This window comes from Lepus europaeus, chromosome 6, assembly GCF_033115175.1.
Source record: "Lepus europaeus isolate LE1 chromosome 6, mLepTim1.pri, whole genome shotgun sequence".
Taxonomy (NCBI): Eukaryota; Metazoa; Chordata; class Mammalia; order Lagomorpha; family Leporidae; genus Lepus; species Lepus europaeus.
In genome coordinates, this window is record NC_084832.1 from 72,083,987 (window position 1) to 72,111,518 (window position 27,532).

General features: G+C 40.3%; 2 protein-coding genes across 6 annotated transcripts in view; one reads left to right on the forward strand and one right to left on the reverse strand.

Annotated features, from left to right (window-relative positions):
• Positions 1-27,532, reverse strand: part of NBEA (neurobeachin) — a 731,002-nt gene that overhangs the window by 203,718 nt on the left and 499,752 nt on the right. For all 5 annotated transcript variants that reach the window (XM_062194378.1, XM_062194375.1, XM_062194377.1 and 2 more), the window contains exons 39-40: positions 26,642-26,785; positions 5,101-5,237 (exon numbers count right to left, since the gene is read on the reverse strand). In XM_062194378.1, coding sequence (XP_062050362.1) covers positions 5,101-5,237; positions 26,642-26,785 — 281 coding nt within the window. The remainder of the gene's footprint in view (positions 1-5,100; positions 5,238-26,641; positions 26,786-27,532) is intronic.
• MAB21L1 (mab-21 like 1) lies at positions 1,036-3,258 on the forward strand. The gene has a single exon (XM_062195369.1). It carries the CDS (start codon positions 1,520-1,522, stop codon positions 2,597-2,599), a length of 1,080 nt encoding a protein of 359 aa, XP_062051353.1. The 5' UTR covers positions 1,036-1,519; the 3' UTR covers positions 2,600-3,258.

Sequence of the window (27,532 nt, forward strand, 5' to 3'; positions counted from 1 at the left end):
CACCACTGAAGACACTGAAGATGGGCGAAAGAGCCTTATTTATATTTCTGTAAACACGCCCGAAATCTTGGACCTTCAGATTTTAAGGATTAGTTATCTTTCAGGAGGTCTGATCTCGACCCCTCCTTTGAATTTCAGACATCGGGACAGCTCACTATGAAACTGCAAGAAAACAGCTTTTCAATCCCAGAGATAATTTATGTTTCAAATATTCTGACAAGTGCATATACAGCTTACGAAGGCCCTACCTGTTTAGCAGGGCGAGCCTACCCAAGAGCAAGGGTGATGGGGAGAGGACACTGCAGATGGGGGCAGGGAGGTGCTAAACATTTTTTTAAACAGCCCAATTTAAACTGGGGTAGACAACAGCTAACACACTCAGCCGTACTTTTTGAATTCCTCTCAACAAGTGCAATTTTTTTTTTTTAAAGAACACGCTACCTGCACAACGCACACAAATCATTCTAACATATAGGAACATCCAGAATGAGAAAAGAACTCAGGTATGACCCCCAGCTAAAGTCAGCTTCCATATGCCAGGAGTCAGTGCACAAAAGAACAAACTTTCAACCTGCATTCAAAAAGACCCTGAGGATTAGCGGACATTAATTATCTCACTCTAAATGCAAGTTAGTGACTCTCCTTTAAGCTAACCCCATCTAGTTCACTAATTGATGGATGACCACTAATACACCTGTATTTGCATTTCAGCCGTAAAAAGACAAGCAGGGTTTTCAGCACGGAAGAGAGACGGTTTGCCAAGCCTTTTCAAAACGTCAATATGCTTCAAGTAACACCAAAGCTGAGAGATTCCTCTTGATTTCCAAACTGTCTAGGTGGCCTGGGTGGTTTTCTGCCGGCAGCAGCCTCCTACCTTTAGTTTGTGTGCCTGCATCCATGCGGGGGGATTAATTAGCCGGGCTGGAGCTGAAGGAGGCTGTCGTGACGAGCCCAGTGGCGATTGGCCGCCCGCCTGCCTGGCCCTGCCTTTATAATTTCCACACGAGTGCATCTGGGCTCTTAGACAAACCGACAGCGGCTTCCTCTGACACACACGCGCGCACACTCACCCCGACGCACACCCAGCACACTTCTCCTTCATCTCATTAACGTCCTGCACACACGATGAGTACAGGCGGGCGTAAATAAACACGGACAGGGGTGATTATTTTGACTACCGGAGGAGCTTTGCGGGGTCTCAGCGCAACTTTTGTTTTTATTACGGAGAAGGTGCTCTCTCCATGCGTTTCTCTCACTCACGGATTGTGTAGGAGGAAGAGAGGCAGAGCGAGGGGGGAGAATCACCTTTCACTTTAAGCCCGGCGGGGCTCAGAGATAAAAGGAAGGGGGACGCGGCCGCGGCGGGGAGAGCGCCGCCGCGCACCTCGGAGACCCTTGCACCCGTTTCTGAGCGCCGCGGCCCGTTTCTCCACCGAAGTTGGCTCCAGCTCTAGCAGCCGCATTGGATCCCACAGCCTACTGCGAGACTCCGGTGTACAATCCGGATCTCTGCCCCAACATGATCGCGGCCCAGGCCAAGCTGGTCTACCATCTGAATAAGTACTACAACGAGAAATGCCAAGCCAGGAAAGCTGCCATTGCCAAAACTATCCGGGAAGTCTGCAAAGTCGTCTCCGACGTGCTGAAGGAGGTGGAGGTGCAGGAGCCCCGCTTCATCAGCTCTCTCAACGAGATGGACAATCGCTACGAGGGCCTCGAGGTTATCTCCCCCACCGAGTTCGAAGTGGTGCTGTATCTTAACCAAATGGGGGTGTTCAACTTCGTGGACGACGGCTCGCTGCCCGGCTGCGCGGTGCTGAAGCTGAGCGACGGGCGCAAGCGGAGCATGTCCCTCTGGGTGGAGTTCATCACCGCCTCCGGCTACCTCTCGGCGCGCAAGATCCGGTCCAGGTTTCAGACGCTGGTGGCTCAGGCGGTGGACAAATGTAGCTACCGGGATGTGGTAAAGATGGTGGCAGACACCAGCGAAGTGAAACTGAGAATCCGAGATAGGTACGTGGTGCAGATCACCCCGGCTTTTAAATGCACCGGGATCTGGCCGAGGAGTGCTGCCCACTGGCCACTGCCCCACATCCCCTGGCCGGGGCCCAACCGGGTGGCGGAGGTCAAAGCGGAAGGGTTCAATCTCTTGTCCAAGGAGTGCCACTCCCTGGCCGGCAAGCAGAGCTCGGCCGAGAGCGACGCCTGGGTGCTGCAGTTCGCCGAAGCGGAGAACAGACTGCAGATGGGGGGCTGCAGAAAGAAATGCCTCTCCATTCTCAAGACCTTACGGGATCGGCACCTCGAACTGCCCGGCCAGCCCCTCAACAACTACCACATGAAGACTCTGGTTTCCTACGAGTGTGAAAAGCACCCCCGGGAGTCGGACTGGGACGAGTCGTGCCTGGGCGATCGGCTGAACGGGATTCTGCTGCAGCTCATCTCCTGCCTGCAGTGCCGGCGGTGTCCCCACTACTTCCTACCCAACTTAGATCTCTTTCAAGGCAAACCTCACTCGGCCCTGGAGAACGCTGCCAAACAAACGTGGCGACTGGCAAGAGAGATCCTGACCAACCCAAAAAGTTTGGAAAAACTTTAGAGGGTGACTTAATCGAGAGCCGAAACGATTCTTCTTCTCAAAGTCCTGATTGAGTGTAAACTTCCTGTTAGATTCCTAATATTACGCTCCACAGTGCAAACAATCTCTTCCTTAAAAAGGAACCGTCACACACCGTGTAGGCATCCTCTCGCCCACTCCTCCGAGCCGAGGAAAGGTAGGAGAAGCGATGGAGAACACCCTAAACCCACAAGTATTAGAAGACTCTTCACACCGGTTTCACATCTCTCTTGAAAAAAGTACAGGGCAGCGCCCGGAAGAGAGCCCAGCTGCAATGCAAGACTACAGAGAACACTCTGCCTAACTACCAAAGGATTATTAGCAATCCTGGTGACTTAGGGGCATCTGTCTGTGAGTAATGCGCGGTCTGGATACACCATCGGAAGCCAAGTGTAATGTATATTTTTGGTTTGTAACAAATATTGTGATCTCACATTGTCTTTGAAAGTGTGGATATTGGTGTTTTGTGATTTGGTGAACAGAATTTAAATTGCCATTTTGGATACTTCCAGACATTTTCCACTAACAAAGATACCATTTAAAGGTAGATTCCCTCCTGGTACTTTTACCTGTCTTTGAAAGTGTCTGAACTTTAAAAAGTTTACATTTTGTTTCAAATATATTGCTTGTTCTATTTCTGACATTCCATAAATATACTTGAAATGTTATTTAAATATATTCAAAGAAATTTGAATTCAGCTTATATAATAACGCTTGAATATCTGAATTATATATTTGAAAAATGCACTTGAAATACACTGGATAATTACTTTTTGTGATTTAGATTTAAATTTCTGTTACTGGTTTTTATTTAATTAGAAGCTAATAAATGAAGTAAAATACAACTTGTGTCTCTCTTTCAATTGTTTTTCTATCAAAAGATGTAATGCTCCATTTTGAACACACTTGAATGTTTTAAATATTTTGAAAAACATGCTAAAGAAATCATTAAAATACGACCTTAAACCACAGGAGAAAAGCCCTTTTGATATAACTACAGAAGATAATCTATGTCCACCTTCTAGCTCACTTATAAGACAATTCATTTAAATTTATCCTTGAGAATTTCTGTAGCACTTTTCATACTACAAGGAAAAAAATCTATTTTGACATAAGAGATTATTGAGTTAAAAGTCAGACTAAGAGAAAATGAATTTAATAAAATTGACAATGGATCTTTTGAAATTTGTATAAGAAAACAAGCTAATAAAATGAAGATAATCTCTGATCGATATATTTTCTGTCAAACATTATTTTATGTGATCTAGGTTCCATTAGTAAAATAAACTAATCATAAATTTAAAAATTATCCTTTATAGGGCAAACTAATGATAAAAGTATAAAGACAAACTTGAAATTATTTAAAATCAAACAGCACATTCAAGCTCATTTTTAAAATTCAGTGCTTTTGGAGCTAAAAATCCTGTGTCCATCCTTCACAGCATTTTAATAGTCAACAAGTGTGGAAATGGCTGATCACCTATGGGCCTAAAGATAGTTAATTCAGGTAGTGGTGAACTGTAGTATCTCAGTTGCTAGCCTACACATACTATTTAATAATGCTTTATTTCTAGGTAACAATTAAATACAAATAATAAAGTTCTAGATCTATAGGGGTGGTTTGTGTATTTTAGAATATATGCCTCTGAAAACTCCTTAAGGGGAAGATCTTCGCAAAATGATGCTAGAATTTCTACTATGACTTAAATGCTCTTGAATTCTTAACCTCAGGAAAGAAGTTTGCCAATTGCATGGTAACATCAAAGTTACAACAATAAAAATGGATCTCAGAAAAAAGTGCTGAAGTGTAGAACTGCTCTAATACTCAAGTATTTAAAATCTACACAATGAGATTTACTAAGCAAAGATTTATGAATTTTAAATGATCCAAATATATATTTTCTGGCATTACTCCCAAAGAATACAACCTTTAAACCTCTGAGCACTGATATATACCATGTAAATACATAAAAAATGAAAGCTCCTCAGAGTATCAGTTTCCTCTTAAATCCATAGGTAAAATCCAATGTTATTTCAGGAGATGAAAAATGGGATGTATAATGCAGATGGATTTATATTCAGACGGGTTTCTTTTCCAGTTTCCTTATAGTCTTTCAATAAATAACAATTCATATTGTAATCTGTACTTTTGGAAACCGAAAACGAACTTAATAAATTTCACTAGACCTTCCCAGTCTTCCCAGAGAGCCCGAGATGCTGTACCCAAGGGACTTGGGAGCAATTGGCTTAACTTCTACATATGCCCAAGTGCACACAAAGACACTCACAGAATGATCGTTAAAATGTGCATGCTCTGGTAATACAAGATTCCATAAAAGAGCATATTATTTCATTCATTTTAGCTTCCATGAGAAAGATAAGAAAGTGCCCTCTTCCCCTACTGTCACTTAAAACCCAGCAAAATTGAAAACCACCTCCTGCCACAAAGCCACCATTACTGTACACGGAATCCTTGGACTCACTTTGGTGTCGATCTTCTTGAAGGCAGGATCATCCTCATCTACCTCGAAGTAGATTTCTGTCGTGGTGATGGAGAGGGTCCCCTTGGCCACCACCACTGGCGCGATGAGCTGGGCCGGGGTGCTGAGAACCACTGGGCCTGCAAGACAAGCGCACCGTCAAGCTGAGCCCGTCCGGCCTGCTCCTGCTCCCTCCCAGAAGGGTATCACAGGTTTTTATTTTAAAAGCTGCACAAGGAAGAACCGTGCCTCTATGATGCGGCACGCTCTTTCCATGAGAGAGGGCTGCTTGGATTTCTGTACATTACTTACAACGACACTAGAAATAAATAATTCGATCAAACCCCAAGAGGTCAGGATACCGAATAAGCGACCCTTAACACTCGAGTCTGCAACCTGCGACTAGAGATCCCACACGGTTGGCAAGGCTCTGCCATTAACCGGCTTACATGTGCAGAACGCGTCCCAGGCCGCCCAGCTCTCTCCACGGGCGCCCACGCAGTGAGCACTGGCCCCAAAGAACCGCGGCCCTAGAGGCCGCGGCTCGGTGTTTGCCACGCCAGGCCAGAGCGGCAAAGGCAAGGGACCCAAACTTGTGCCGTCCGTCCCGCCAAGGGGCTTGCACCTTGGCGAAGACGAATTTATCCTCAGGACGCCGCACACACGCCTATACCCAGGGACACCCGCAGTTCTGGTCCCGGGAAGGACGACGCTCTCAGCGGCGCTTTCCTCACAGAGAATCGGACACAAGTGATGAACACGGGAGACGCGTTAAGAAAACAGTTCTCTGGAAGGCGTCCCAAAGTGCCAACTCTCAACTTGGGAAAAGGCACTTTGAGGAAGTGTGTCTATTAGGTGCTTACTTCGAATTCCCGCAAGCTAAAAACTCAGGTTCAGATTCAGGGACTTCACGTCGTAGAATATGAATTCAAAGGCGGATTACTGAAATCCCCCCTTCGAAATCCCTCAAAGGGTGTGCGTTCTTCGGGGACGTGAGAAATCGCGCGTTCTCTTTGCGGCGGCGAGGGCGCATCCGAATCCCTGCCGCGTCGCCTCCCGGACACGCACTGGCCGGCGAGACACAGCCAGCGGGGAAGGCAGTGGCCGGCCAGACCCCGCGGCCGCGCACCGTTCCCGCCGCCAGGGCATCGGGCCGGGCCGAGCCCGGGTGAGGGGTGAGGGCGGCGGCGCCGTCCGTGGTCCCGGGGAGCAGCGCACGCCGACTCTGGACCGCCCTGGCTGTGGAGACCGACAGGCCCCGCCGGCCCCGCCGCGCTTACAGGGGTGGTCAGGAAACACCTTGGGCCACTGTCCGCTCTCAGCCAGGGCGGACAGTGGGGACCGGACTGCCCTCGCCGCCCCGCTGAGCCCTGGGGCTCGGTCCCGGGCCGGCTGGGGCCGCCGCGCAGCCGAGCGGAGTCGGGGTCCACTCGGCTCCACGAGGCTTTTCTTTGCAAAGGGCGAGGCGGTCGATCTGAAGCGCCACTTTAAAGGCTCATCAATCTTAATCTAGGTTGCTCAAGTAATTATGCCCGAATCTCTTGTACGATTACAAGTGGATTTGGGTTTCTATTCCCCAGGCCCTCCTTTGTGTTTATTGGAGGGTCTGTGCGCGCGCTCGGCGGCGCCTCCCGCCTCGCGCGCCCGCCTCCGCAGCCCCGGCGCCGGGCCGGTTCGAACCGCTCCCTTAACCCTTCCGAGGCCGGGGCTCCCGCGGGCGCCGCGTTCCCGCTGCCGCTGCCGCTGCCGCTGCCGCTCCGGGGGAGCCGCGCGGGCACTGCCGGCCCCGACGAGGTGAGAAAGGCGGCGACGCGCTTCAGCTCGGAGGCGACGTGTCGGCGTGTACATCGCGGGCCCTTGCTGAAACCTCAGCACAGTCTGCCTTCCCAACAGAGGGCTATGGATTTATGGTTCAACAGAGGTTTCTGGCATTGGGAGACGAAGAAGGGTCAAAAACATTAAAAATGGCGAACCGCTTCCTTCTCTTCGAAAATAATTGAACTTACCCAACAATTAAATTGGGACACTTTGAGAAAAGAAAAGATCATTAAGCACATTATCGAAACCATACTCACTGATTTACTGAAACCTATTACAGATTTTAAGTACACAATCCCATGAAGTTTTAAGGGGGAACACATTTTCTCTACTTAATTCTCTGCGTTTCTCAGAGGGAACTGTGCGTCCATTTGATTCTACTCCAATTTTGTTCAATGGAGTTGAGGTTTTCTGGGGGTTTATAAAAGGGTTTTGAACTGATCCTTCTGTAAGAAAGACACATCATGAAATATTCAGCCTTAATAGTGTGTCATTCCCCCCTGTCCTTTGGAAACCTCCAATTACAACTTCCAATTCCATAGCATGTTTAAGGAGCCCTGAGTCTTTTTGTTGTAGCCTTCAGGGAGCAAACCAGCCGCAGAGAGGATACGGAGTTAATCCACTACAGCAATAGAGAGAGGGGATTATGTTTTAATCCCCTTCGGGGGAGCCTCTGGATTTTAGGGATCCGATATTAAAATGTTTACATTAGGCACAATCACAAACCTGCAGATCTTCCATATGGTTTCTGGTTATTTGAAAACCTGGGATCTCTCTCACTCAAAAAAAAAAAAAAATTAGTACCAATGAGATGCTGCTCAAGCTGATTCTAGTCTAGAAGATAATTTTAAAAACTTCAAATTTAGCTTCCTCAACTTTGCTTGGAATAGTGAGTTGGGGAATGAGTCTAAACATATTCATGCCAATCACTGCCATAAGGATAAATTTATAAAATGACCTCAGCACACACAAAGGTAAAGTAATGATACTAAAGGATGGTAAAACCAATGAATAGGGCAAAATTTCTTCCTACGGTATTGATATTTGATTTAACGGATTTAAAATTTCACCATCTAAAGTGACAAGAAGGAAAATTACTGTTATTTACTTTTTACAGTTGGTAATACAATGTTTAAAAACACTGATCTATGACTATCTTTCTATTAGTAATATTACTTAATATTAATTTGTTAGTTCAAAATCTGAACTAAAACAAAGATAACCCAAGCATGATGAAAAGAGCCTTTAAAAGAAGGAACTTCTCTTTAGATTCATTAGTTTGCCATCAGCTGAGATGGTAAATCTCATTGTGGACTCAAGAGTAGAGAGTACACATGTTTCATATTTGAAAAGGGAACTATTCATCAGATATGTTTTTAAAGTAGAATGTTAAATACTTGTGGGTTTGGATTATTTTGCTGAAAATCAAAATTCCAAGCCTAGAAATCTTAAAAAAATGATATATTGACATTTTAATAGAACTTTACAGCTTACAACATTCTTTTACGCTTTTACTATAATAGCCCTGTTTCCACAATTTTGGGCTATGGATGCATCAATGCTTTCCTGCCAAAGACCACCAGGGCCACATCTATGGTTGAACAAGTTGGGCTGATGCTCATTGCAGTGAAGGAGACAGCAAATGATGTGAACTTTGGACTTCGGTTCAAGGGTGCAGATATCTGCTCTGGATTGGGCTGTCAGGAAGCAGGGACAATTCTGTGATTGGGTAACTTAATAAAGCTTATCTGGGTGCTACTTGAAAAGAAGTGGCAGTTACTCCTATTAGCCAGGAGAGGGGGATATTTGGTATTTTTGTGGCATACAGAATACCTTGTTTTTGTCTGTGCTTAGACAAAATTATTATTATTATTATTATTATTTTTTTGTCTCATATCATCATCCTGTGCCCTTATCTGATGTTGATGTTCTGTAAGGTTGCATACATCCAACAAGAGAGTACCATGGCCTGGTTGTGAGTTCCAGGCCATCTCCCAACAATAGGAGCCCTAGATACAGGTCAGACCAATTCTCAAAGATTAGAGGCTGCCTTTTTTCCCATCAGATGAATAAATTAATCATTTTTGTATGGAGCTCAATAACATTCTAGCTTTTAAAAGGCAATTATGCCAATTAAATTTTCAAGCCATTCTAACCTTGTCTACACATTTGAATACAAAACACAGCAATGAATATTATCTATTTTTTATATATATGGAGAAAAAGAATTGAAGTTTAATTAGAATTGGCATTACTAGATTTTTTGATGACTTTCACTTGGAAAAACTACAATAAGGGTACATGAAATTGCAATGTATTTTAGGATCACTTGACTATTTCCTAAACTAGTAATATTAAGAAAACTTTAAGTAGCTATATAGATTGTCTTCAAACTCAACTACTTTGAAACCAGGTGTTTAATTGGCCTTTAGAACATGTAAAAGACCATTATTTGGGGATAATAAACATTGGCTAGCCTTAGCGATATTATTAAACTTATAATCTGATATTATTTACATCTGACACTAACCTGAATGTTTTTATGTCCAGTGTGAAAGGATATTATTCCAAAAAAAAAATTAAGGCCAAAACATAATTATAGAGTAAATTTTTATGATTACTTATGTAATGTGATAAAAATTGTGGGAAAATAACTCACTATGTGAGTTACTAATCATATCTAAAATTATCTATCATGGCTTTGGACTCATTTTTAAGTATGGTACAGTTACCCATGGCATACATAAAATTGGTTCTATTTATATTAATAAAAGCTTTTTAAAAGTATAGTACTGTTGCTTTAAAAAATGCTCTCCTATAGAACTAAAAGCATTTACCTCAAAATGATTTAAAATAAACTACTGAAGAATAGAGAAAGCTGGAATTTTGTTTTGAAATCTGAGAGAAGCTTTAGGCATTTAGGAAAATGGAGGTGTTGGTATATGTGCCTAGAGAGAGGGAGGGTCTCCAAAGAACACTGCAAGAAATCTTAGACTTCTATTAGCCACCATAGTTTCTTGGGTTTCAGGCATTTGAACTGCCTCAAGGAATAAAGAAAATCAAAGCAACAAAAATCTCTCTACAGTGACTGTTTTCTTTGCATAACGAGAATATTATTTTTCAAATAAACTATTAGAATAATGATCCTCTGAAATTTTCAAAAACTTTTCTTGTGTGGACATAGCCACAGAATGCTTTTACTGGAACAATAAAAAGATAACGTGAAGAACTCATAATATATACCACAAGGGTTGGGAGTGTAAATTTTAGCACTGCTTTTTCCCTAAAACACACACACACACACACACAAAATGATCCTAAACTATCCATTATAAATACTCCATAAAACCAAATTTTACAAAGATTCATTGTGCCCAAAAAGTGGCTTCCTGATGCTCTAATGGGGCTAAAAGATTCTTAGTGGGTTAAGATGCCCACATTCCACACAGGAGTGCCTGGGCTCTATGTTTGGCTCTGGCTCTTGATTCCAGCTTCCTATTAACACAGACCCTAGGAGCTGCAAGGATGGTTTCAAATCATTTGGTTTCTGTCCCCTTCATGGAGGCATGAATTCAGCTCCAGAGGTTCTGGCCATTATAGGCCTTTGGGGAGTGAATCAGCAGTTGGAAGTATGAGAGCTCTCTCTCTCTCTCTCACATTAAAAAAAAAAAAAAAAAAAAAAAAAAAAAAAGGAAAAGGAAAATAAACCAACCAAAACAAGTGCATTTTCTGCAAATGTAATCAGTGATTTTACAGAAATAAAAAGCTTACAAAGCATAAGTAAAATAGCTTTGAGTTATTTTGTAGCACACAGAAAAAATACTGAAAAGGAATGATAGTTTTAATGTTCAGTGTTATAATTTGTTCTGCCTTTTGATTTAATAGGTGAGTCAGCTGAGATTTGTGCTTCTAGCTATATTACATTTAGTTCAACATATGGAATACATTTTTCACCTCCTGGAAGGGTATGACTCTTTTATGGCACTAGGATATCATTTAATGATCGGGAAGAGTAAATTCCTACTAGACTAGATGAGTGAATAAACCAGAGGATATGATTTAAATCTATCTAACTAGTCAGATTAAGTCTTTGTACTCTTACATTGGACTAAGTATGTTGCTTTTGTATTCTCATAGTTTCCTGGGTACGTCTTTGTTGTAGGACTTATAAAATACTAAGTATAATATACTGAGTAAATATGTTTAGAAGTCTATTTATCCCATTTGGCACAAGATACTTAAGACAGAGGCATTCTTTTCTTGTCCTAACACAGTATCCATCACACAGTAGGCCATCTGTGTTTACAGAATTGAATTTAGAAAATGATACGTATTGGGGCTGGTGCTATGGTGTAGCAGGTAAAGCCACCGCCTGTAGTGCCAGCATCCTATATGGGTGCTGGTTCGAGTCCTGGCTGTTCCATTTCTGATCCAGCTCCCTACTATGGCCTGGGAAAGCAGCAGAAGATGGCCCAAGTCCTTGGGCCCTTGCACCTGAGTGGGGAAACCTGGAAGAAGCTCCTGGCTCCTGGCTTCGGATTGGTGCAGTTCCAGCTGTTGTGACCATCTGGGGAGTGAACCAGTGGATGGAAGACTTTCTCTCTCTCTCTCTCTTTCTGCCTCTGCCTCTCTGTAACTCTGCCTTTCAAATAAATAAATAAATCTTTTTAAAAAAAGAAAATGATGCATATTATTTTTGTATTTATATATCATAGTAAAAGGCCACTGAAAATAACACATTAAATCTTTTACATTTTTCTGGACTTGACTTTGAATGGTTTGTAAAAAACATGAATGATACTACATTTTAGAGAAAACAATAAAAAAATGAAAACCAATGAGGTATTATAACATAATTGGTTATTATAGCTATATCACATGCACACCATTATTTTTAAATAGCATAATTTTGTAACTGCCATGTTTTCCTTGTGTACAAATTGTTCTTTCTTTGTAAATGAGCTATGTAGAGAAATACTTAACTCAGCACTCATTCATTCACTCATGTAGTCAAAAAAAATATTGAATATGTAGTGTATTGTTTTCGGCACCAGGAGAGAATAGAGTGATGTATAAGAAACAAATTTTACCCACAAAAAGCTTACAATATAGGGTAAAGAAAGAAGTGTACGTGAATAATTTTGATATAAGGGAGAAAGGTTGAAGCACTGTGTAAAATACTTTACGTGAATTAATCCATGATAGCTACCCTTATCTCCATTTTAAGGATGAACACATGAGATTTAGGGGTGGGGTTAATTTCAGGAAGCCCATATAACTAATAAATAATAGAGAAATGATTCAAACCTGGTTATCGGATTTCAAAGTCAGGGTATTTAACTGTTATGCGTATCACCTCCCACCAAGACAGGGAACAGAAAAGAATCCTAGAGATATTCACAGAACTGTGATGACTTCCAGTCCTTTCTTGGTGGGGTAGTATTTGGGACAGAATGATGATGTGGCATTGAAGTGAGCTGTGATGCATGCGTAGGGTTTGGACAAGTGAATGGGAGGGGGAAGAGTGCTGTAAACAGGCCATAGTAGTCTGAAGACACACACACACACACACAGCTGCAGGCATGAACGGGCAGGAAGTTAAGTATGGCCAGAGATGAAATTGAAAGAGCACACGTGGCTTTGAATGTCAGACTTTTTAGGTTAAGGAATCAATGACTGGAGTTCAGGAATTACAGTGTGCAGTAGCGACACTGGTCCTTTGTTGGGGGTCATACATCCTTTTTAAGAAGGAAAATAAACATTTGAGCATTTATCCATTCTGATTATATGATAAATGAAGAATTCTTACTAAACGATAAGAACTAAAGTCTTTCTCTAAAGATTTTTTTTCTATATCTGCATTTACTGTTATCTCTTTTCTTTGTTTCAGGAAATCCGTCTTCTCTCCTGTTCAAGTCAGTTACTCTCTCTACTAACATACTTGGTCCCACCCTCCTTTGCCCCTCTTGGTACTACTACCTTCTCTGAGCAGCTCCCTAGGCCAAAGTGCTTAGTAAATACACAATGCTTAATAAGTTACAAGCTTATTGTCTGTCTGTCTCTCTTTCTCTGCCTGTCAGATAATTATAAATAAAAAAATAGAATAAATAAGTTAGAAGCTTGGAAAACTCTATTAACAACAACAAAACAACCTGTGTAATGTGTTAGTTTTAAAGCCAGCATTTTCCAAACACTTTAAACTATGCAAGTTTTTCCTCATTAGCATCTGTCAAAGTACCTATATTCCAAGCAATGTCAGTTTCAAAATGCCAGGAGTGGCAGCTGACGCTGGTTAAGATGGCCGTGTCCCATAATAGAGTACCAGGATTTGATTCCAGGGTCTGGCTCCTAACTCCATCTTCCTGCTAATGAAGACACTGGGGAGGCAGCAGGTGATGGCTCAAGTAATTGGGTTCCTGCCACCCAAGTGGGAGACTAATTCTGAGTTTTTGGCTTCTGGCTTCAGCCTGGCTCAGGCTAGGAAGTGAACAAACAGATGGGAGTTCTGTCTCTCTCTGCCTTCAAATTAATTAGTTAAAAATAAGAAAAGGAAGATGTGAACCAGAGTCCCTGACTTCTGAGCATATGGTTCTCTCTTGTATTTCTACCACCTGACTTCCTTGTTGGACTCATGGGCTCAACTTCGCTGGCTGTCCTTGACCTTGTTTCTTGGCAGGGACCTGAATTTAGTTTATTGCTCTTCTATGGTCTCACTTTCCTCATGTGATTTCAGGGGTTTTAGCTCCATGACCAACCTGGCTTTCAAATTTCAAACCTTCACATCTGTTTGCAACTTTTGGATATCTAACAGGCCAAACCCAGCCAATCATCTCCACTCCTCTCGTCCTCAAGATGCTGCTTCTTCACATGTCCAAACACAGTTAACAGCTTCTATCTATTCTTCCCCTGGGCCACATTCTCCTCATCCTTACTCTCTGCAACTAGCCAATTATCAGAGTCCTCCAAATATATCTTCTATTTTTGTAGCTGTTCCATTCTCCTCTTCATTGCAGCCACCAATTTATCTCAGGTTCTCATCACCTCTGGTCCAGATAACAGTGTACTTCTGTCACATTTTCTAACCTTAAGTCTGGAAAGACTAATATTATATTCTTCACAGGAGCCAGAGTGATTTAAAAAATACATCTGGGGGCCAGTATTGTGGTGTAGAGAGTAATGTCGCTGCCTGTGATGCTGGAATCCCATATAGGTGCCGAACTGAGTCCCAGCTGCAACATTTCCGATCCAGCTCCCTGCTAAATGTGCCTGGGAAAGCAGTGACAGATGGCTCAAGTGCTTGGCTACTGCCATCCACATGGGACACCTCGAAGAAGCGCCTGGCTCCTGGCTTCGGTCAGGCCCAGCCCAGCCCAGCCCTAGACATTGTGGCCTTTTGGGGAGTGAACCAGTGGATGGAAGCTCTCTCTCTCTCTCTCTTCCCCATCTCCCTCTTCCTCTCCCTCTCTCTCCCTCTCTTTCTCTTCCTTCTCTATAACCCTGCCTTTGAAATAAATAAAATAAGTCTTTAAAAAATACATCTGATTCATCACTGCCATGATTAAAATCCTTCACAGTCTTAACTGTGGCCGTCAGGATGAAGTCCTGGTTCCTATGGCAGGCACATAAGCCTCCTTTCCTTAAGGATCTAGTCAGTCTCAACTCAGAGATCGGTTTCATCATCCTTTTTAACTAAATAAAAATAATTTAGAACTACTGCAGTTCCACACTGAAGTTAATATTTCAGCATATGTTTCCCGCTGTTTGCAACAACTCAACAAATATTTCTAAATCTTTTACTTATTCCTCAAAATTCAAGACAAAAACACCAATTCCAGGAAGACTTTCCAGAATCCATGATATTCAAATCATGATATTTGTGGAACCATAGTTTCCCTTGAATATCTAGGTTAATTCTTTTCTCCCTCTAGGCTATTACCTCCTTGAGAACAGGAACTTCTGTCATCTGTGCCTTTTTACTTCAAGGGCCCAAGATTTTATTTTTATTTATTTGAGAGGTAGATTTATAGACAGTGAGATGGAGAGACAGAGAGAAAGGTCTTCCATTTGCTGGTTCACTCCCCAAATGGCCACAAGGCTGGAGATGAGCCAGTCTGAGGCCAGGAGCCTGGAGCTTCTTCCAGGTCTCCCATGTGGGTGCAGGGGCCATAGCAGAGAGTGGAATTGGAAGAGGACCAGTTGGTACTAGAACCGGTGCCCTTATGGGATGCCAGTGCCACAGGTGGATGATTAATCTACTGTGCTACAGCATCGGCCCCTACAATGTCTTACATATAGAAGATATTCAATATTAATATTTGTTTTGCCTGGATAACTACTATAAACTTGAGTGAAGTCAGGGTTTGGCATCAGAGGATAAGGGCCCAAAAGACCCATCCAGCTTTTTAACTACATTTGATGAATTTTACATTTTCTATTCTAATCCATTCTTTCTTCTTTTACTTCATTTACAAACAATGCTGGTAATAACACCCTTAGTTGATTTAACCCACCAACTGGTTGCAATCTAGAATTTAACAAAAACCTAACACTGATGTAGTAGAATAAATGAAGATTTCTGTAGACAGAGAAATGTGGCTTTGAATCTTGGCTCCTTTCCTTGTTTGTTACATGGTCATGAATAATTAACTGTCAAAATGTCTGAACCTGAGTTTCCACATCTTTCTTTTTTTTAAAGAATCTTTTTATTTATTTATTTATTTATTTTACAGATAGAGTTAGACAGTGAGAGAGAGAGAGAGAGACAGAGAGATCTTCCTTCCATTGGTTCACCCCCCAAATGGCCACTCTGGCCAGCGTGCTACACCGATCTGAAGCCAGGAGCCAGGTGCTTCCTCCTGGCCTCCCATGTGGGTGCAGGGCCCAAGCACTTGGGCCATCCGCCACTGCCTTCCCAGGCCACAGCAGAGAGCTGGACTGGAAGAGAAGCAACCGGGACTAGAACTGGGCTCCCGTATGGGATGCTGGCGCCACAGGTGGAGGATTAACCAAGTGAGCCATGGTGCTGGCCCCAAGTTTCCACATCTTAAAATGAAATGTAATACCTAATTCACAGAGTTATTATAAAGTTACCAGCCTGTCGTATTGGTTTCTCTCAACAAGGACATCTCCCAGCACTATTTTCCTGTCTGTGTTGACCTCTTTACTACTTGTCTATCTCAATTTTTCCCTGAGAAAACTTCCCTTGATGAATGGAGAATCAGCTTCACAGCCCAAGTTTAGATGTAAGTTTAGATGTTATTTTTTAAAGTTTTTTCTGGGGCTGATGCTGTGCCCTAGCGGGTAAAGCCGCCGCCTGCAGTGCTGGCATCCCATAGGGGTGCTGGTTCGAATCCTGGTTGCTTCACTTCTGACCCAGCTCTGTGCTATGACCTGGAAAAGCAGTAGAAGATGGCCCAAGTCCTTGGGCCCCTGCACCCACGTGGGAGACCGGGAAGAAACTTCTGGCTCCTGGCTTCGGATTGGCACAGTTCCAGCAGTTGCGACCATCTGGGGAGTGAATCAGTGGATGAAAGACCTCTCTCTCTCTCTCTCTCTCTCTCTCTCTCTCTGGCTCTCCTTCTCTCTCTGTGTAACTCTGTCTTTCAAGTAAATAAATAAATCTTTAAAAAAAAAGTTTCTTTTGATTCTGGTTCTTACCATTCCTGTTTCATAGATAAAGTAAATGGCATAGCACTGCAGCTATATACTTTTTAGTGACTTAAAAGAAAAAGATAAACTGCACCTTTGAATAAGAAAAGGACAGGAAACATCCTGATCAGGATGTTTCTTATCAATGAAGTTGCATAATATTTTGTCTGAAAAATATTTGGAGAGCAAACTCAAACTTTCCTTTCTGTGTTGATAAAGTTCTAGACTTTTTTCTTTAATTGAACTGATGATTTCAAATGCTAGAGCAGAATCTGCCAGAATAACTATTTGTAAGTTGACTGCCATTTGTCTTCATGGCGAACTGTCTAAGGACCTTATGCGGGCTGCAATTTTGCCTCTGTAGCACCAAACCCTGGTGTTGCAAATTATTTTCATTATGCAGAAAGCTGCATTGGCCATTTTGAATAGTACTGCTCTAAATGTAGTGATAAAATCAGTTTTTCACATAATATTGAACCAGTGCTAAGTCTTTCAGAGACAGCAGCTGAGCAGTCATGGGTGGGGCAGTGAGAAGAAGAATGTGTTCCTCACCTTTTCCTCCTCTCTCTAAATTGTTGACTTCTACGACATGGCAGTAGGAAAACAGCTGTGTTTTTTCACATTTTCCCCACAACTGTGACAAACAAGATGGCTCATATATTTTAAGCAGGTTGATTAATATCCTCAAAACTTCTGTAAAAAATGGTACAGGTGCCAGCATTTGATGTAGCGGTTAAGACGTCACTTGGAATGTGCCTGGGCTCAAGTCAGCTCTGCTCAGATTCTACCTTCCTGCTAATGTGCATCTTGGGAGGCAGACGGTGATGGCCCCTAGTGCTTGGGTCCCTGCCACCCACATGGGGGATCTGGGTGGAGTTCCAGGCTCCTGGCTTTGGCCTGGCCCAGTCCCTGCTGCTGCAGGCATTTGGAGAATGAACTAGTGGATAGATCTCTCTATCTCTGTCTCACTGCCTTTCAAACAAATAGAAATTATTTTTCTTTAAGGCATATAAAAGCTCAGTACTCTACATATAATAAGATATAGTGTATTGATAAGTTAGTTGACTTTTTATTGCTGCTTTTTTCAGGTTTGTTGTAACTATGACTCTACTTTATGGGAAATTCTCCAGAGAAAATACAAAGAAAATAAAAAGGTGGGGTGGGGTGGGGGGAATGGTAGGACCAGGAAGTACGGCCTCATATTGTGATTCGTGAAACATTTGCCTATAACAAAGGGTGGTTTATTCTTAAAATAAAAAAAGATGCACTAATATTATACATGATTTGAATTATGGTTGATGTCTAGTAAACATAGTTGCTTATGCACCTTTAGTATATTTTCAATGTACTTAGTTTAGTTATCAGGGGTGTTGTTACTATTAAGAGTTAAGAATACCTTAAACGTGTTTTTTCTTCAGAATCCAGAGCTGAAGGTGACATACACTTTTGGAAATCAGAAATGTGGATACACTAAAATATTTGCAGGCTATAAAATGGCCTTGTGGAGTTTGTAAAAATAATTAAAGGAGGCAAGAAAGCTAGATATTCAAGGCAAAGCTTATATTTGTTTTTACACATTTTTAACTGCTTTAAAAATAAGTTAGAAATCTAAATACTTTAGCTTTAGTAAAAAATAGGCATGTGTTAATGTTGTCTCTAAGAGCTTGGTGAGTTCTATGAACCCTTTGGGTATACTATTTATGACTGGCAAAGCAACTTCCTAATTCAAAGAGAGAAAGAGAAAAAAAAAACTTATAAAGACTCATAGGCTTTTTCAACATCAAATAGCTTTTACTAAACAACATTTTGATGAGTTAAGTGTGAGTGAGTCAGGGACATATGGATTAAATTTCCCTTGAAATACACATGGGCTTAAAAATTAAGGGGAAAATCCTAGCAAAATGCATTTTAGAGGATCCAGAATGCTTAAAAGACATTTTTTCCCTAAACATAGATATCAAGTTGAATTACTTCTCGTTGAGACTCTGTAACTGAAACTATGTAAGGATAACCTGGAGGAATCTTTTTAAAAATGCTAGTTGTGCTGGAGAATGAATGTTACATCTGCTGTATTAGGACTGTGTTGCATGCAGTAGCCAGGCCTCAGCAGACTGGTCTAATACAGACATTGTCTGCATTTGTGTCTGTAACAATGAACATGTTCTCTTCTCTAGGACCTACTCAGACCACTAAACAACTGTGATAAAACTTTCAGGATTTGGGTAAGAATATTTTTTAATAACATGTTTCTCTGAGAAAAAATCTTAACTTTTAGAATTCCTTTAATTTTATTACATTGTCCAAGATTCTGAGTCCTTTCTTCTTCCCAAATGCTCCAGGCATCATTGAACCTCCCTTCTACATCAGTTCTTGGTAACATTCAATTTATATATCATCAACGCTATGGTATTCACATATTCTAAGTGCAAACACTGAAGTTCTAAATCATCTAGCCTATCATCTCAATTGCCAACTTTCATTTAGTAGGGAACACGATTACATGTCCCAATGTCTTGGTTATTTGAGCTACTGAGATAGTTGGTACTGGAGCTAATTCTCCTGAGGTTATTTTCCTATCACAGTCTGAGTACCTCCACACACACTAGACAGTTATGAGATATATTAGGGAATAAATGAGCAAGTAAATGCACACAGAGAGATTTAGGGAGGCAGAAATAGTCAACCTTAAGAAAAATCGTAAATCCCCTCAACATCTTTTCTTTCATCATTTGATACCTGATTTTACTTTGAAATAGGACATGACTGTAAGAAATGAGGACATTTTGACCAGTTTATAATAAGAAAAAAAGCTTTAAAGCATTGTACCCTCTAAACATCAGGGAGAATACACCTGGCAACTGTCATGGGCGTCCATGCAAGTCAAGAGAGAGGTGACACTTCATAGAACTCCTCCTTATGTCTATATTTTTTCTCATTCTTAGTTTATATTACTCATTTTCTCTGAATTTCAATTCTTGATCTTAGTGTCTCTGTGTGTAAAGTATTATAAACCTACCACTTTGAAAAACCCATTAAAAATCCAACTCATACTTAGATAGTTCTCCTTGTGTTGCTATTTTCCTATGCCAACTACTCTTGCGTAAATATGCAAAGCAATGGGTATCCACTGGTTATAGAGCAACTTTCCACATGTTATTTTTTAAAATTAAGAGTAGCAGTGGTAACTTCATTTTATAAATTGGAAGTGGAAGAGAAATATAGTTAAAATGACACCATTAGTACAGTGGGACTGGAATGAAGACAAGCTTCACTTTAGGTGTCCATATCATGGAAAAGGGAAATGATGAACTGCATAATTACTTGAATGATTCAGTTAATATTAGCAGATAATCTGATAATTCAAGTCCCCCAGTACTTTATTTTATTTATTTATTTCTAAGATTTACTTATTTATTTGAAAGGTAGAGTTACAGAGAGAGAGGAGGAGAGAGGGAGAGATCTTCCATTCACTGTCTCACTCCCAAAATGATCACAACAGCCAGGATTGAGCCAGGCAAAGCCAGGAGCCCGTAGCTTCATCTGTGTCTCCCACGAGGGTGCAGGGAGAGGCTTAACCTACTATGCAACAGTGCTAGCCCTCTGAGATAATTTTGTAATTAATTAATGCTTATAATTAATTTATATCCAAGGCAAACAAAACAAAACAAAACATGTTACAGCTTTTGTACCATTAAAGTATTGGAGTTGATGCTGTGGCTCAGCAAATTAAAGCTATGGCTGGCAGCACCAGCATCCCATATGGGCAAGGGTTCGAGTCCCAGCCACTCCATTTCCTATCCAGCTCCCTGCTAATGTGCCTGGGATAGCAGTGGCAGATGGTCCAAATGCTTGAGCCTCTGTACTCCACGGGAGACCGGGAAGAAGCTCCTGGCTACTGGCTACGGATCAGCTCAGCTCTGGCCGTTGAGGCCATTTGGGGAGTGAACCAGCTAATGGAAGACTTCTCTCTCTCTCTTTCTCTCTCTCTTTCTCTCTCTCTCTCTGTAAGTCTGCCTCTCAAATAAATAATCTTTAAAAAATATCTCTGATCTCTTGTTTACCTATATAACATTTTTCAATGGGAATCTTGCAAGGGCAAGTAATTGTGTTAGATGATTTCTTTATAGTTCAAAGGTAGATAGTATATGGTTGCTGCCTTTAAAGAATTCAAAGTCTAAAAGGGGAGAGAAAACATGGATAAACACCTGTAACACAAGGATTTATATGATACGTGTTTTAAGAGTGATACCATCAAAATATTGTGGGGGTGAATATACTTTGAAAAGAGATGATAACAAGTGTTGGGAAGGATGTAGAGAAATTGGAATCCTTACTGCTGATGGGAATGTAAAATGGTGCAGTCACTTTCGTAAACAGTCTATCAATTCCTCAAAAAGTTAAACACAGAGTCGTTATCTGACCCAGCAACCCCCTTCTTAGGTATATTACTCAAGAGAAATGGAAACACATGTTCAGATAGAACCTGCACACCGATGGTCCCAGAAGCATTATTCATAATCCTCCCAAAATAGAAACAACCCCAATGTTCATCGATTAATGAGAGGATAAGTAATGTGACATATCCATAAAATAAGAATGGTCGCTGTAAAATGACATGTGTACATGCCATATTATGGATGATCTTCGAAAACAAGCTAAGTGAAAGAATCCAGACAAAAGACTATATATGAGTCCATTTATCTGACACTTTCAGCCTAGTCAAATCTATATAGACAGAAAGTAGGTTATTTGTTGACCAGGGCTACAGAAGGAAATAGGAAAATTAGAGGGGAGAGCCAAAGGGTACAAGGTTTCTTTGAGGGGTGATGAAATGTTTTAAGAATGATTATATTAAGGGTCACATTATTGTGAATATGCTAAAATCACTGTATTAAACAATGTAAATGGGTCAGTTTTATGACAGATGGATTATATTTCAATAGAGCTGTCTTTTAAAAAATGTTAGCTAAAAATGCTATGGGGGTGGTAGGATTGGCCAGTGAATATTTCATAAAGTGTTTGAAGTGATTCTTAGAGAATGAGCAGAATTTTTGATAGGAAGAGATGGGGAATGTGTGGAACAGAAAGAAACAAATATACAGGTGAAGAACGAAGTACCTTAGTTTTTGTGTATTAGTTTAGGCCATGGGAAATCTTTTAAGATACTGGACATTAACTGGATGGGAGAACAGCTTACAGATAGAAACAACAAAAGAATAAAATGATTATAACTTATAGCAATGAAAATGAAGCATAAAGACCATCATTGTCATCATCATCAACTCAGAGACCTCTAAATCAGAAAAATTAACTTTTAAAGTGTCCTTAATTAAAGTTTTGTATGGATTCTAATTCAATTATGTAAAATATTTCTATTGCCACCACAGAATCCTCTAAAATAAATAAGCTACATTTCATTAGTGGGACACAATTCTTTCTTATCAGTTGAATTACCTCATTTGTCAAGTCACATATATGAATTAATTGTTTCAAGAAAAAAATCTGGTAAGTTTCAAGTTAAAATAAAAATAAAATAATAGAGATTTTATATTAAAATCAGTTGAATTGTACCAATTAATCTCAATATTTTAAGTAAAAATATAGTTAGTAAATTGAAATCTTTAGTCACATATGGAATCTTAGGTGCTTATTCACTTTGGTGAATCACTTATAAACCAAAAAAGCAATTAAAGTAAATTAAGTTAGGTGTTATTAATATAATAATTACTTAATTGATTGGCACACTTCTATACTACAATTAGATTAGCAATTTGCTACAATACATAATGAATTGAGTAATTAGTAATCACACACATTTAACTTGCCTCTTGAGATGAACAGCTTGGGAAGAAAGGGAACTAAAATTGAAACAGAAAATTGCATGACATATAAAGCTATGCACCTTCATGGAATATTTTGTCTTCAATAAAACTAGAACGCTCCAAACAAAATGAAGAAAACATGATACAACATCAATACTTAAGCAGAATTGTGTGAAATGCATTTATCAGATTGTTTTTAACTTACCAAAATGATCTGAGGCAACACATAGACTATCTATAAATAAAGCTAAAATTATTATTAATTTTTTGATAAATATATTATTCATAGACTTCTAAGTATTTGTAAAAACTGAGTATAAAAACTGAGTTACATACAAAAGATCTCATTTTTATATAATTTAGAAGATTTTTTTTAAAAATATACACACACACCTATTCACAAGCACATTGAAATACATTATTTAGGGGTTGGTGCTGTGATATAGTGGGTAAAGCTGCTGCCTGAGATGCCAGCGTCTCATATGGGTGCTGGTTCATGACCTGCCTGCTATACTTCTGATCTAGTTCCCTGCTAATGGCCTGGAAAAAGGAGCAGAAGATAGTCCAAGTGCCACCCACACAGGAGACTCAGATGAAACTCCTGGCTCCTGGCTTTGGCCTGACCCAGTCCTGGCCATTGCCACTATCTGGGGAGTGAACCAGTGGATGAAAGTTCTCATTCTCTCTCTCTCTTTCTCTGTCCACTCTGTAACTCTTTCAAATAAGTTAAAAAATCTTAAAAAGAAATGTACTATGTATTTTAGTTCCAACAGTTTACTATGTATTTTTAAGGAAACTTATTATTCCATATACTTCTCAACTTTATGGAAAATTATTTAATCTCTCAACCTCTGTCTGCTCATTTTGAAAACTGGAGATAATGAAATATCAACCTCAAAGGGTTGTTGTTAATATTAAATGGTCATTGTACGTAAAGTCCACTGAATGCTGTCTGGGTCCTAATAAAATATAATAGCTATTCTTCTACTTCATTTTTCTTTGTTTTAGAATCAGAAATAGACCCTATCTTTTAAACAAAAAAACAAAAACCTTAAACTAAATTACTACCTTATCTCAGTTTTTCTCTTCTTGAATTTAACTCAAATATTAAATAATATTGCAAACTGGCCAATTATAATGCAAAGGTTCCCTAGCTGTGAGCCATTGTTAGCAAAACAGTTTTGTAAGAACAATAAAATGTATTATGCTAATCAACAGGTTTGTTTACCACTACTATAATAAAGATAATGGTATTGTTTCATATAAAATCCAAAATCTAAGAACTCTAATTGCTTTTACTTTTATATTTTTGATGATACATTGTATATTAATAATATTTAAGGTATGTCATTAAGGCAAATTATGGAAAGATAAACCTATAATTTTTAGGAGCTGGTGTTGTCACTCAGCAGATGAAGCCATGGCTTGCTATGCCAGCATCCCATATCGGAACACTGGCTTGAGTCCTGGATGGTCCAATTCTGACCCAGTTTTCTGCTAACGTACCTGAGAAGGCAGCAGAAGATACTCCAAGTGCTTTGGCCACCACCACCCGTGTTGGGGACTCAGATGGAGTTCTGGACTCCTGGCTTTGGCCTGGCCCAGCCCCAGCCATTTGCTGCCATTTGAGGAAGGAACAGCAGATAGCAAATCTTTCTTTTTGTCTCTCCCTCTTTTTCTGTTGTTCTTTGAAATAAATAAATATTTTTTAAAACCCCCATTTTTAATCTCATAGAGATAAATAGGCACTTGTTCTTTTGCTTAGTAACTATGAAATATACACATTTTAGAATCTCTTTGGTTTTATTTTGGACTTGGGTCTCTTGCGAGAGTGGAGTGTTTTTTGTTTGTTTTTTAGACAGTATAGCTCTTTCAGGTTACTAAGTAAAACACATGAATAAGAAAGACATTATTATATAGCAAATGTTAATTTCTGAGACAAAGATAACCATTATCTAGATAGTACTTTTAAAAAAAGTTATATATTGGGGCTGGCGCTGTGGCTCACTTGGTTAATCCTCCGCCTGAGGCGCCGGCATCCCATATGGGTGCCGGTTTCTAGTCCCGGCTGCTCCTCTTCCAGTCCAGCTCTCTGCTGTGGCCCAGAAAGGCAGTGGAGGATGGCCCAAGTGCTTGGGTGCCTGCCATAAATCTAAGAATTCTAGTTTGTAATTTAACTTATGACAATGAATTTTATGTAACATTGCCACTATCATACTAGTCTATTTCTTATATTTATGAAACCAGCTATTAATAAAGTTTCAGAATACAGAAATATATAACTTTATTTTTTGGACAGAGTTAGACAGTGAGAGAGAGAGACATAGAGAAAGGTCTTCCTTCCGTTGGTTCACCCCTAAAATGGCCACCACGGCCAGTGCGCTGTTCCGATCCAAAGCCAGGACCAGGTGCCTCCTCCTGGTTTCCCATGGGAGTACCCATACTAGTCTATTTCTATGGGTCTATATAATTTCTGTAGCTTTTACTTCTCTTCTTATAAAATACCCATCCCTCACTCTTTTCTACTGCATTCAAGGTTCAGAGCAACATTTATAGGCTGTTCTTTTAAAAATGAACATTACAGATTAGATAGGGGATCAATATTTCAGCACTGTTTGTGACTCTTTCAGATATAATTCCACAAGAAAAGTATGGGTAGGATCAGGTGTCTATGACTATGAGCAGATCTGATCAATCAAATCTCTCTTAAAAGACAGAAGAGTCTTGATGGAGTAAATGGATCAGGAATCACACAATTCAGTTTTTAAATAATTCATTTCAAGCACATTTTCATTGTTTTTAGGTGTTTGACGTTAATGCTGCTTTTGGAAGTTCTGTTTATAAACATAAATTAATAGTAATATTAATACTTCGCTATCATTGGAGGAGAGAGATATAAAGGGATTATTAGTCTTTATTGGGTTAGACCCTTGGCATTACTGGCAGATCTTATAACACACTTCAAGGGACTAGGTGAATTTGTGTCAACTAATAAATTGTCACCAGGAGGAAGAAGGCTCTGGGGTCTAAAGTAAATCACACAATTATTAAACATATGTGTTAGCATACGTGAATGAGGAAAACCAACACATTATATAAACAGGCCAAGAAAAACATTTGTAAATTTCTATGTTCTTCAAGATCAAGAATTAGACCAAGAAAAGAGAAAACATACCTGTTCCTGATCAGAATCAAACAGCTTGGTTTGCTTATGCCTCCTAATGACCTCACATTAAATCTCTGAGCTATTATTAAAGCAAACAGACCACAAAAACAACAAGACCAAAACTCAAACATTTTCTTAGGAAGTTGAGGAAAACATTTCACCATAGATTTAAGATTAGTTTAAATAGGAAAAAAAAAAAACCCCTATTTTGATGATGGTATGCTAATTATATATGCCAGGAACTGGCATTAGAATAAACTTAACATTTTCTTCATTTAGAAGAGGAAGAACAATGTGCCATTATTACGATTTGTTTACAATTAATGGTAACATCTGCTTGGCCAAAAAGAGAAATCTCTAGCTGGTAAAAAAAAAAAATCACTAGGGGTTTTCATAAAGCCATGCCACATACTTTTCAGGACACTCCTGGAAAGAGAAATGCAATTTTGTCAACAGAATTAAGTACAAGCACACTGGTTACTGCCACGGAACACCCCGCTCTTGTGAAGGCTGAAAATGTAGAATTGAGGCGAGACTCAGATACCTTTTGAGACTCGAAAGCAGGAGCTTGTAACCTTAAGTATAGGATATGATTCTATGGACCCGTTTCCAGGAAACAAGATGAGAATGAGCTAGTAGGAGGCAGAACGTTTGTTAGTGGTGGGGGCCTTAGCAGTGTGAGGTCTCAGAAAACCTAACAGGAGTTGGGAAAGAATACTTCCAGGAGCAACAGCAGGGAGGAAATGGCAAACTACAGGCATCCAGCAGGAGGGGCGGGTCTGCAGGTTAGCATGTTGCAGATGTAAGTCAATCACTCTGCCCTACCTCCCAGTCATAGGTGTACTTGTACTAGGTATTATTTCTCCCATATAAAATGTTACTCTTCATTACATAAAAGTTGATGCTATTCATGAATTGTAACACAGACATTTGTTTTAAGTCTTCTCTTTAATACTACAAATGAGATACATTATTAGCATTCACATGATGGAGCACTGTTCCAACCACTGTCTACTAGAAAATAGATTTTAACATTTAGAAATTATGTGTTGTACTGCAACAAAAAGAAGAAAAATAGTTAAACGTTTACCTGCCAGATTGTCAATTTCTTTCTCCTGCAGCAGGCTGACGGCATCGTCATCTCCTTCCAGCATGAGTTCTGTCTCCGCATTCTGGTTCACGATTGCTTGACTTCTGAATGTTTTCTTCGACTTCACTACATCTTCTTCAGTGCCTAACCGAGAGGAGAGATGATAGCTTGGGTCACTGTGCTTGTTTCTGTCATCAATATTAGAAAGAACTGATTACTCTTTCAAAATTCCATGCTGCATTTACATTTTAGATTAACATTACTTACAAGGGATACATCATTTCTAACTTCTTTATCTTGTTTGTCATGGATGTAATTACCTACCATTATTTTGCAGATGAGGAAAAAGCCTGAGAAAGCTACCTGCACTGTTGAGGAACTTAGGAGTTGGATGGTGGTAGGGAAAGTATGACTTAGGACTCTTAAGATCAATGCAAGTTTTACGCACCTCACTCTAAATGTGTTTTTCTGATCCATAAAGTTATACAACCTTACATAATTATACTTTTGTGTGAGCTAGCTAATCAACTTATCAGACCATTTTGACAAGTAGATAGGTCTGCAAAAAATAACAACACATTCATCTCTGACGGCAAAATCGCTGTCACTGGGAAGTTCCCAACACCTGGGTTTAGGAATGATGAGAACATGATCAGAACACACGCCAGCTTTTTTTTTTTTTTTGGACAGGCAGAGTGGACAGTGAGAGAGAGAGACAGAGAGAAAGGTCTTCCTTTGCCGTTGGTTCACCCTCCAATGGCCGCCGCAGCCGGCGCACCGCGCTGATCCGAAGCCAGGAGCCAGGTGCTTCTCCTGGTCTCCCATGGGGTGCAGGGCCCAAGCACTTGGGCCATCCTCCACTGCCTTCCCTGGCCACAGTAGAGAGCTGGC

Coding starts and splice junctions, on each gene's coding strand:
- MAB21L1 (XM_062195369.1), top strand. CDS start 1,520: ATGATCGCGGCCCAGGCCAAGCTGGTCTACCATCTGAATAAGTACTAC.